Here is a 12509-nt window from a genome sequence, read left to right as displayed (position 1 = left end):
ATAATGATGAATATGGCCTATTACATAACATAACACATAATTTTTTCATATAATGAAACAAGCAAAGAATTACTGATTGTTGAATATGGAATCCACCATATGATGATTCATGCACACTGTGGAGCGGTTAAAGAATGTGAACACTAGCTGAGAATGACAAGAGCTACTTTGCTTTTCATCACTGCCATTTTAAACCACTGAAAGTGATATATATATGTATTATTGTCTAACCCTAAGAATGATATCCTATTCAGAAAGAAATATTCCTTTGATCAGGGTCTTTGCAACAGCTATCATATGAAAAGGTGTTAGAATTCTTCGTTTCAATTTGGAGTTCTATTCTAGCGACGATTGATTGATTGATGGATATTTCCCTTTGTAAACAATGTGATGTATGTGGATAACTAAATAATGTTTTTCTTTAAAAGTTGATTGAGATAAAAAAATAATTATTTGATTCTATTTTTATTTAATTTAATCTTAGTCTTACATACAATTATTTCAGTTAATTTTTTTTATCATAAATATTGTAAAGTATTAACTTTACAATCAAATATTGAAAATATTACATATTTGCTTAATAGAAAGAGAAATATTTTATTATTTATATCTATATATAAAGAGAATGGTGATAATTTGATTTGAATTTTATCCTTTTCATATTTTTTTTTTAATTTTAATTTTTAAGCATTAACAATATAAAGGAGTTTTACATATCATGTATGTTATCGAAAGTAATTAATTTTCAAATCTACTACTTCAAAAGTCATCTAAACGTATGAATATAACTAGATGAATGTGTAAAATTCTTTGTATGTATCATTCAGATCTATCTTGGAATCATCTGAACGGACTACACATTATAAAAGCAAGCTAATGTTACCTTCTATAAAATGAAAAACCAACTCTCTTTTTTTTTTTGGTCATGAAAAAAAAATGACAATAATACCACATCATAATTGAGACTAGCTAAGAAGGTGAAAAAAAAAAATCCTTGCAACTGGATCGGATAAACAGGACTCAACGAAACCTCAGAAGGGGGGAAGAAAGGAAGACAGAAAGGAACACTTATAAGGCGAAAAAAAAAGGGGATAAAAATGGGGTGATGGGTACATGGGCGTTCAAAAAAGGAAAAAAAAAAAAAAGGAATACACGAACCTATCCTCATATCACTTTCAAGTGCCATTCATACACATCAAACTGATATTATTGACCGCAGTATCAAGCTTCTCATTGTTGGAAATCCATTATATGGACATAGAAAAATGCACAAAAATATTTCTTAACAAAGTACAGATTTTTCAAAACAAAGATGACCCCCAACTTTGTGGTGAAGAACAATGAAATGATCGTGCACAACATTACCCTTCCTCCAAGTTCTCAGTGGCCCAAAACCAGGATGCAGCAAGTCGATCCTCCTGCATTTGATTACCACAAATGCTAGTCTTCAATGGGTACAAAGTCTTTACCTGGTTCTGCCATCATTTTAGGACATAAACTATCCTCAAGCATAATGATTCACAATTAGAATTAGCTCTGTAATCAGATTAGCCAAGCAAGTCCCTGAACAAGTTGGGATTTTGACTAGTAGGGTTCACCCCCATCTGCCTCACTAATGCATCCTTCTCCAAGGCATCTTTAGCGTTTGGACCCTTCACAGATTGCGGCAAAGTTGTCACAGTTGTTTCTCCACTAGTAGCCCCAGTAGGTTCAGTCGACAACCCATGAAAAATATCTAAACTATCCTGACTTGCAGTACTGTCTCCATAGAGTGACATAATATCAGGTGCATTAGTGGCAGTACCTGCATTATGGTTTGTTGTAGAACTCATGCTTGAGTCAAGAAGTCCTTCCAATTGCTTGAAGGGATCAACGGAAGGAAGGGCACTAGTAACAGTTGGTTCATCACTGAAGTCGAGCAAATCTGGAGGAGGTGGTTGTTGAATCGTTTTCTCCACAGCTTTAGATCCGCGAGATCCATCTGCACCACCACCACTAGATCTTGAAGCCTTATGACCAGTGGATGATCTTCTCTCAGGTTGTGATGATCCACCAAACAATGAAGCAGCAAGCTTCTGCTTTTCTGGATCAATCTCTGTCTTTTTTGTATTCTGACTATCACGTGACTTTGAATAGGAAGCTGTTGCACTATCCACATGGCTAGCACCATTTGCAGGTTTTTCGGAAGGAGAATTCGTGGTAGATGATGTTGGAGTCGAATAAGTTGGCCTACCCCACTTCTTCTGAACACCATCAAGACGTAGCTTAAGCTCTGATGACCCAGCCTCTGATGTCGATCCCACTGATGATATCGGGTGGGTCTCCCTATAAGATAATGCCTCAGGTACTGGAACAACATCTGTCGATGAAACTGGATCAACTTTTGATTGCATTGGAGGCTTTGGAAGTTCATATGCCTCAAATCTCAGACCATGCTGTAACGATTCATGTTGGTCTTGGCTTCTGAGGTTGCTCACATTACCCATCCCATTACGCTCATCCTCAGCAATGTAAGGCTGAGCACCCTTTTCTATTGCTTGATCTACATAACCATTGAGGAAAGAAAGGTCCTTATCAACCTGCATATAAGATTCAGTGTGTCAATAATCTAGGAGTACCAAAAAAAAAAAGCATGTATAGCTCTCAAGCACATCAATGTTACAATTTACAAAAAGATGAGCATTTGTACACTGTACAACAAAAGGTGGCTCGGTGCAAGAGGCTCCCACCTAATGATATTTGGGGAGGGTAGATGTATGCCACATTTCCCCTCGTCGGAGGAGAGGCTGTTTCCAAGATCTGAGCATGTGACTTCTAAATCATTAAGTAGCAATCTTAACAGTGCATCAAAGCTCACCCTCTCATGATTATGTGTACAATACAACAACAACAACAACAACAAAGCCTTGTCCCACTAAGTGGGGTCGGCTACATGAATCAAACGACGCCATTGTGCTCTGTCATGTATCATGTCTACAGAAAGACCGTTTACATGTAGATCTCGTTTGACCACCTCATGGATGGTCTTCTTAGGTCTTCCTCTGCCTTTCGCCCTTTGTCCATCTTCCATCTCATCCACCCTCCTGACTGGATGTTCTATCGGTCTTCTTCCCACATGTCCAAACCACCTGAGACGCGATTCAACCATCTTTTCCACAATGGGTGCTACTCCAACTTTCTCCCTTATATCTTCATTCCTTATTTTATCCAATCGCGTATGACCACTCATCCATCTCAACATCTTCATCTCTGCCACACTCAACTTATGTTCGTGCTCCCCTTTAGCCGCCCAACACTCCGTACCATACAGCATAGCCGGTCTTATAGCGGTGCGATAGAATTTACCTTTAAGTTTTAAAGGCACTTTTTTGTCGCATATAAAACCAGATGCGCTCCGCCATTTTGACCAACCTGCTTGGATCCTATGATTTACATCCTGTTCAATCTCTCCATTATCCTGTATGATGCACCCAAGATACTTAAAACTTTTAACTTTTCGCAGGATGTTTTCTCCAATCTTCACCTCTATATTGGAGTTTTCCCTTCTCAGACTGAACTTACATTCCATATATTCCGTCTTGCTACGGCTTATGCGCAGACCATACGCTTCTAGAGCTTCTCTCCATAACTCCAACTTCTTATTTAGGTCTTCCCTTGACTCTCCCATAAGGACGATATCATCGGCAAAAAGCATGCACCATGGCACAGGCTCTTGGATGTGCTCTGTGAGTACTTCCAAGACTAATGTGAAAAGGTATGGACTTAAGGATGATCCCTGGTGTAATCCTATACCAATAGGGAATTCCTCTGTCACACCACCTTGAGTCTTCACACTAGTTGTGGCCCCATCATACATGTCTTTAATTGCCCGAATATATGCGATCCTTACTCTCCTCTTTTCTAAAACCTTCCATAAGACCTCCCTTGGTACCCTATCATACGCTTTTTCCAAATCAATAAACACCATGTGTAGATCCCTTTTATTACTACGATACCTCTCCATCATCCTTCTTAATAGGTATATCGCTTCAGTGGTAGATCTGCCTGGCATAAATCCAAATTGGTTCTCTGTTACTTGTGTCTCTTTTCTCAACCTCCGTTCTATCACCCTTTCCCATAACTTCATAGTATGACTCATAAGCTTAATCCCTCTATAGTTTCCGCAACTTTGTATATCCCCCTTATTCTTGTAGATAGGTACCAAGATGCTCTTTCTCCACTCATCAGGCATCTTCTTTGACCTTAAAATCTCATTAAAAAACTTGGTTAACCAGTTGATGCCTTTTCCTCCAAGACCCTTCCAAACCTCAATCGGGATATTATCAGGTCCTACTGCCCTGCCATTTTTCATCTGCTTTAGAACCTCTTTTACCTCGAAGTCTCGAATCCTTCGATAGTAGTTAAAGTTTTGATCTTCTTCCCTTGTGCATAATCGACCAAGGCTCGGAAGAGTCTTCTGTCCCTCATTAAATAACTCGTAGAAGTAGCTCTTCCACCTTTCATTAATCTTCTCCTCTTGAGCCAATACCTCTCCATCCTTATCCTTTATGCACTTAACCTGATCCAAATCTCTCGTTCTTCTTTCCCGACTCTTTGCGATTCTATATATACATTTTTCTCCTTCTTTCGTGCCCAAAGACTGGTAGAGACCCTCATATGCTCTTGTTCTTGCTTCACTTACAGCCACTTTTGTCTCTTTCTTAGCCGCCTTATATTTTTCCCAGTTATCTGCATTGCGGCATAAAGACCACTCTTTAAAGCATTCCCTTTTTATCTTTATCTTTTCTTGTATACTCGCATTCCACCACCAGGACTCCTTGTCTCTTGGTCCTATTCCTTTAGATTCACCAAAACTTTCTTTTGCTGTTCTTCTAATAACTTCTGCCATCTCCCTCCACATCTCTTCCGCGCTTCCATTCCCATCCCACTTTGCCTCTTCTCCTACCCGTCTTAGGAAGCTTCTTTGTTCCTCCCCTTTCATCCGCCACCACCTCGTCCTTGGGTTCTTCGTATGATGTCTTTTCCTCAACTTTTGCTCAACGCGAAAATCCATGACGAGCACCCTATGTTGTGTTGTCAAACTCTCTCCCGGGATAATTTTACAATTAATGCAAAATTTCCGGTCGACTCTCCTCAACAAGAAGTCGATTTGAGAGCTTGTCATGCCACTCTTATAGGTTATAAGATGTTCGTCTCTCTTTTTAAAACATGTATTTGCGATGAGAAGATCAAAAGTTGAGGAAAAGTCCAAAATAGTTTTACCCTCGGCATTGATCATCCCGAAACCATGGCCTCCGTGAGTACTCCCATATCCAGTCACTTCTCTCCCAACATGGCCATTTAAATCTCCTCCTAAGAAAATCTTATCTCCCAAAGGTATGCCTTGAACCAAACTCTCTAGATCCTCCCAAAACCTTACCTTGTGTTGTTCGTCCGAACCCACTTGTGGTGCATAGGCGCTAATCACATGGAAAGCACCTCCCTCCACCACAAGTTTGATAGAGATGATCCGATCTCCCACCCTCTTGACATCCACTACGTCTTTCTTCCACTGCTTATCCACAATTATTCCAACCCCATTCCTATTCTTCACCTTTCCTGTATACCAAAGTTTGAAACCAGAAGTATCCAACTCCCTAGCCTTTGCACCAACCCATTTCGTTTCTTGTAGGCACATAATGTTAATCTTCCTCCTTGTCATGGTGTCCACCACCTCCATGGACTTTCCTGTTAGAGTGCCTATGTTCCATGTCCCAAATCTCAACCTTCTGTCGCTTCGACCTTTACCTTTTCCTTTGTGAACTAGCTTATTTACCCTCGTCCGTTCACGAAAACGCGAGAACCCTTGCTCATTTAACACTACATCCGGGCACCGATGCAGCGGCTCTTGCTTCGACACCGTACTCGAGCCATACGGCGCGTTGCTTCCGGGCAACGACCTAGCTTTAGCGCAATAATGTCTTTGATTCATGTCATGGGGGTTCGGCTATATTTTTATGTTGGTTGCCGAAGACCTAACACAACCCTCCTCCTTTATCCGGGCTTGGGACCGGCTATGTACCGCAAGTGTAACATGTCATGATTATGTGTACAATAAGGAATGCAAATTGTTATGTGATCTCAATGTATCAAGGTGATAAAACCACTTTGTGACAACCAGGCTATGTTGCATATGCTTCTAACATAGTTTTTATAATGGACCAAGAGATTTGTTTCCATTTTATATAGCAAAGGTTTCCTTAGGCAAAAACAGAACTGGTTTTGTATATTCCTATAACCAGCTGGCTGATACATTCAGTTATGTCAATCCATTTGCAATAAAACAAGCTTGGCTCATATGTCATATATTGCTCCAAGATATGGGCAAGTTTTTCAATTGTGCACATCTTCATCATGTGGCTTTTACATAATCCTAGACTAATTATAGCCAAGTTTTCCAGTGCTCATTGTAGATGAAAACACACAAAATATTATCTTAAACTGATATAGAAGATTATATAATAAGAAATAACCTCAATTTCTTCACATCTTGTGTCTCGTGGCAATATTGCTTGAACAGCTTGTGCATCCAAACCAACAACGGCTTGCAATTCATAAGCACGTTGCTGCAAATCTGTTGAGTGAGATGCTAATAATTCTTCAATAAAAGATTGACACTGCAAGTAGACAGGAGAACGTTAAGCTTGCCAGTATTAGCAAAATTTCAGCATCAACCTGTACTAGTCACAAACAGGATTTTAAAGACATTTTGAAAGAAATCTGTCAATTATAGTATAGTGAAAAAACAAGTATCTTTAGTCAGTCAATAGTTTGATCTTGATTATCTTGTGGACAATATAATTCATCAAAGAGAACATGCTCACAAATTCATAAATATACATAGATGAAGAGAAAAATTCCAGGTAATTCAAAGAAAAATCAAGTATACATCATAACTTTTCGAGTCTTTCCACACATACCTCAGGTAGCATATCCACTTTCCTCCCAGCTGCTACTTCAAAAGCATAGATTTTCATCAATGCTGAAATTGCATATGCCTTCACAAAAGCAATAAATTAGTCCCAACTCAAACGTCTGCAAGGAGACAGTTTTAATACACTGATGTATATTAGAGAAAAGCATAAGATGGATCTAATAGAAGGAACAAGACAAAGAAAGTTGTATGATATACCAAATTTTATGCCGAAAACATCATCATCAAATAAATTAATCCTGGAGTTCCATGACATGTAAACATGTGAAGGGCCAGTCATAATAGATGCCAAACAGCTGTGAACAGTGCTAAAACATCCCATCTTATCCATGAACTCAACATAACAAATTAACAATGAAACAGCTAGCATATATTTAATAAAATGATTGTCCATATAGGTGAGCATATCCAAGGGAAAATTGTTGTATTCTCACCAACTCATACAATCAAATGCACAAAACATAATGCCTGTCTGTGCATGTATTTCTAACTAATTATACTGACATCCTACTCATTAATATAAAGTACAAACCATAAGTTACAAACAAGCATTTAAGCTCTTACAGAAGTAAACTATAGGACGGGATTCTAGATAATCATAGTTGGAATAAAGCACATAGAGATATGATTCAAGACAGTAAGTAGGGCAAAGAAAGGAGAAAATACTAATGAAGGTAATATAATTTGACTAATTTCACAACAGAAAATAGGATGCTTTTATTTATTTATTTAATTTCCTGATAAAACAGGAAGCTTCACTATAATTTCCCCTGTTATTCCTAATTTCAAATTGATAGCATGCAAGAATGATATTGATGTCAATAAATAAATAATCAATAAAACGGAAAGAAACTAGTCATCCAGATCCAGTATCAAAAGTACCCCGAGTAAAAAATAGTTTGAATTTTCCTGCCTTATTAGCAAAAAGCTGACTTTTAGTAAATACCTTAACAGTTTCATCATTTGAATATGCTTCTGCAATGTCACATAACTTTCCACTGATATATGAAGCAGAATGTTTTCCATCAGCTGTGCCGTACTCACCCAGAACCCAACAGATGACCTGCAATCAGGGATTAACATCATGCAACAAACAGGTTGGCAGGCTAGAAAAAAGGGAAAACTCAACATAAGTGGGAGAGGAAGTACCTGAAGAAACATGGATGGAAGCTTTGGCTCTCCAATAATGCGCAAATATGATTCAACCTACACAAAACAGCTTTCATTCAGTAATATGCACATCCTACAATTTCGTGATGGACTGACTGAATTAACTGTGCAACTACAACAATAAACATACAGCAGATGATCTCAACTGGCTATCTGTAGCATCATCATCCTCTCCAAACCCTTCAGCAATCAACCGCATTAGATTATGTGCCACCTTAATGTTCACAAGATCTCCGGCATGCTCAAAAACTTTATTCATGGTCTACAAAATCAAGGTACCACATGTTATCGACTATCATAGAATTATTGTAAAAGTTTACATTTTAAACAAAAAAAAGTTGCATAATCAATAATATGAAAGCAACGATTTGATATACCTGTATAAACCAATGATTACTTGGAGCAAATTGCTCAGCAAGTTCCACACAACGAGATGCTATATAGGTTTTATAATGGTCATCACTTATGCTGATCATGTAGTCAACCATGCGGTCAACGATCACTTCGACATTGGAGGACTTGGTCATTTTATATAGCAATTCAAAAGTCTTTCGCTTCAGAGTATCATCAGGGTCCTGCAATACACATCAAATTGTAATCCAAACTCCAAATTGAGCATGAACATGAGAAATTGTGCACTGGCCATAGACATGAAAATGTGAAAAACAGTGGATGTGGTTTTGTTTAAGGAATATGTTCAAGGTTAATGGTGCAATACTGCTATCACTTTAAATTATTTCAAAGAGGAACTGAAATCAATTACTAATTCTCTATCTAGAATTTGTAGGCAAATCCTTTGCATACACCACCAATGATGTCAAAACCTGCTCCAATACTATACTGACATCATTCATTTTCAAGATTCTTCAGACTATACATAATTTACTTCAGTGTTTGCTTAATGTTGCAAGTTCAAAGCAAACAAGCAATCATCCAAACAGGTTCAACAACTACATATTATGATCTCGAAATTCGAATGCCTACTGTTTATACATCTCAGCTCCTGCCCCAGACTGCACATTAAGAATTGTAGACATACAAACAGATTATGATCTGAGACTCTGAGAGACCAAAGCTAAATTATTTCAACATCTTATTGAATAATAAATACAGAGTCACATTACATCTTTAGGAATTTATTAGGAATATCCTCACCTCTAAGCAGTCAATCACAGCTAGTTGGTGTTGTTCTGCTATCTGCGGACTCAACTTTATCAACCGACCAAGGGCATCAATGCCCATGTACTTGAGATTATGACTGTCACTCTGCCCACACAACAGCAACACTCAGGTAACACACAACATCCAAAATCTAACCAGTACAGCATAGCACAAAATGCAAAAACAAATTTAACCAAAAAACAATTACAAACCTTCAAGAACTTTGCAATAACATCTGCAGCGGATTCTAACAACTTGGGATTGGGGTGTATGGAAGCCACACAACAAATGCACTCATAGAGAACGGCATTCCCAATATTAGTCGATGAATCGCTCTTCCTGATAATATCACCAAGAACAGTATACATGCTCTCACTAGCTTGCTTATCCCCACTCCCCAACAGTGCCAATATCTTTAGCAACTTAACCTGCACAACCAGTCAACCACACCAATAACACCTAACCTAAGCAATCAATAACATTAAGCATAAGCACGATAAATGCATGGGAAAAATATTATGCACAATCAGAGTTACACCTAATCTAAGCATAATCGCATGCACACTCAAAATTACTCTAAGTATAAGCATGATAACATTCCCACTCAGTCACTCAAAATGAAATGATAAATGATAACATGTAACAGGCATACTTTCAAGTCAAATTTGCACTTAACCCAAGCACAAGCTGACAAGCATAATAACCGCACTCGGCACACTCACAATAGCACCTAATCTAAGCTTAATAACCTGCACGATCTTCAAAATTACACCTAATCTAAACTAAGTAACCAATGCCACATCCCTCTAACCCCAAATAAAACCGAAATCCCACCTGAATGAACGGCGCGGGCATCTGATGATAATCATAGCTCTTAGGAAGCCTCCTTTCAGCAACCTGCTTCAAGATACTGACAAAGCTACTCACAAGATCCTTATAAGATTTGGCATCAATGGTTACAAGATCAAAGAGCGGGCAAAGGGAGGCACCCATGACACCAGGATCATTATCGCACAGCCTCTTCCTAAAATTGGAAACCAAGTGCGAAACCGCCCCGGGTGACTTCTGGTAAAAGCGGTGCAACGCCATAACGGCCTTCTTCCTAACGGCCTCCTTAGAGTGGCCCAAGAGCTCAACAACCTGAGGCAACACAGCAGGAATCGTCTCGTCGTTAATCAACTTGCAGACGGCGTTAAGCGCTGCACAAACAACAAGGTAGTTATCGGAACGCAGATCCTTCTGGATTGTGTTGACGATGAGGATGATGAGGTCGTGGTCGTCGGAGAGGAAAAGCGTGACGGCGAGGTAACCGGTGCGTTTGAGAGGTAAGGCGTCGTCGTGAGTCATCTTAACGGCGTGGATGTAACCAAAGGAGGCGTCGTGGCCGAGCATCTCGACGTAGAGGAGGCGTATGATGTACTCCTTCATCTTGCGTTTTGGGATATCGGGCTCGAGGAGGCGGCGTTTTAGGGTTTCGATCTCGCGGAGGACGATGCGGTCTTCTTCGGCCTTGGATCGGGCTTCTCCGATGGATTTTACCAGATCCAGGAACTCCTTTGATTGGCCGAATCCGCCTTGCGAACCCATTGCCAGCTCGCGACCGATTGTTTTCAGCTGCTCCATTTGAGCATAGAATGGAATTGCTGAGATCTGAGGAGAGCGAGTAAGAGATAGAGAGTGAGGAGTGAGAAAGTGAAGACGCTGGGGTCAGTGCTTTGCTGCTGCAACTTGGAAGGAAGAAGGAGCAGGGAGAGACGAGCCAAAGGTTTGTTTCTTTCTGGGATATGAACAAAAAAAATATAAAATAAAAAAAATAATGATCAATGATTAAGCAGAAAAATAGTAGTTTCCATGATATATTACTAAATTAATCATGCTAAGTGTATACAAATTAAAAAATCAATGATATTAAAAATAAATTAAATTATATATATTTATACATAAATTATATGTTAAAATATAATATATATATATATATATATATATATATATATAATTATTTTGATGGCAAATTTTTAGTATATTTGTAGTATTTTTTATTGAATTATTTGTCTAATAGTATTTTTTTTTTTACTAAAGATAGGATACTCCAACCCGCAACCTCTTAATTAAGTATGGAGAGACTATGACATTTGAGTTATAACTCGTTGGCTGTCTAATAGTATGTTTGAAGTGTATATTAAAATTACTTTTAATTGTTTAATTTTATATAATTTTTAGTTAAAATTTATTTAATTAACAATAAAATATTCTTTACTTAATAGACAACACGCCACACAATATTAAGCAAAATGTCTAAGATGGTTAAAATGAAAAAAATTGGACAGTATGGGTTCTTGGTTGTGAATTTGTGATAGATGTTAGATATACGTAATTTGAAGAGAAATAAAGTGCCTTAAATTTTTTTTTTTAAATTTTTACTGTAAATTACCATTTGATAATACTTAATAAATAATTATTTCCAAATATTTTCTAAATCCAAATGCTGTATTTAAAGGAAATAGATCTTTTTAATTTTTGTAATTATTTAATAAAATGTGATTTCTCATTTTATATTCTTTAAATAGAATTTAAAAATATAGAAGAAAAAATATTAAATAATAAAAAAAATTTGAAAATATAAGTATCTACATAATATGTATTTGTGCTTGCGGCATAGTCAAGTTACCTAAACTTTTGTATGCATTGTTAAGAGGAAATTAAGGATGGAATCACTGAATTTGTTTTGTTGTGGATTGCAATTTGCAAAGAAGCTCCATATGTTTCTCGTGTGGACAAATCAATTTAATTATATTATTATTATTATTGTTGCATTTATTTAGCCGATTAGTTATAACTTAAATAGTATAATTTTTTATATTTATTTAAAAATTATAAGTTTGAGTTTCTTTTTTAATTTTAGAAAAATTTGGCAGTCTCATTTTTAATTTAAAAAAAATAATAGGATCCATTTATTCTGTATCTCAATAAAAAAAAAAAAATTTACTAGGTGAGAAAGCAAGAAAAAAGAGCACGTGTTTCGCAAGTTATGAGAAGAAAGTTTTCTGAAATTTACGAAGTACGAAACTAAATATAAAAGGACCACTTACGATATTCGGGAACCTTTTTTACTGTTTTGTTTTTGGACATTTCTAGGTGCTTGAAATGTTGGGTTCAGATGATGGTTTAAATATGTTTTTAACTGTGTTTGAAGAACAATCCAAAG

At 37.4% G+C, this 12509-nt stretch overlaps 1 protein-coding gene across 1 annotated transcript; it reads right to left on the bottom strand.

Annotated features, from left to right (window-relative positions):
* Positions 1–1169: 1169 nt before the first annotated feature.
* On the bottom strand, positions 1170–11137 carry LOC107642452 (Adaptin family protein). Its single transcript, XM_016345812.3, has 10 exons — positions 10139–11137; positions 9517–9732; positions 9299–9409; positions 8521–8718; positions 8274–8405; positions 8123–8179; positions 7920–8036; positions 6960–7037; positions 6513–6656; positions 1170–2579 (listed from the first exon to the last, which is right to left on the bottom strand). Exons 1-10 carry the CDS (start codon positions 10925–10927, stop codon positions 1548–1550), a joined length of 2874 nt encoding a protein of 957 aa, XP_016201298.1. The 5' UTR covers positions 10928–11137; the 3' UTR covers positions 1170–1547.
* Between the last annotated feature and the right edge of the window lie 1372 nt (positions 11138–12509).

This window comes from Arachis ipaensis, chromosome B5 (genome assembly GCF_059453495.1).
Source record: "Arachis ipaensis isolate K30076 ecotype BB chromosome B5, ASM5945349v1, whole genome shotgun sequence".
NCBI classification, from domain to species: Eukaryota; Viridiplantae; Streptophyta; class Magnoliopsida; order Fabales; family Fabaceae; genus Arachis; species Arachis ipaensis.
Note: the sequence above shows the minus strand (reverse complement) of the source record. Positions and strands in the feature narration are given on the sequence as shown.

What these genes read in the sequence shown, in the direction of transcription:
- LOC107642452 (XM_016345812.3), bottom strand. Translation starts at nt 10,927, where the DNA reads ATGGAGCAGCTGAAAACAATCGGTCGCGAGCTGGCAATGGGTTCGCAA. An exon ending in TGCCCGCGCCGTTCATTCAG is followed by an intron (nt 9,733 to 10,138) that starts GTGGGATTTCGG and finishes CTGGTTGTGCAG; the next exon opens with GTTAAGTTGCTAAAGATATT. An exon ending in CAAGATGTGAAGAAATTGAG is followed by an intron (nt 2,580 to 6,512) that starts GTTATTTCTTAT and finishes TCTTATATGCAG; the next exon opens with GTTGATAAGGACCTTTCTTT.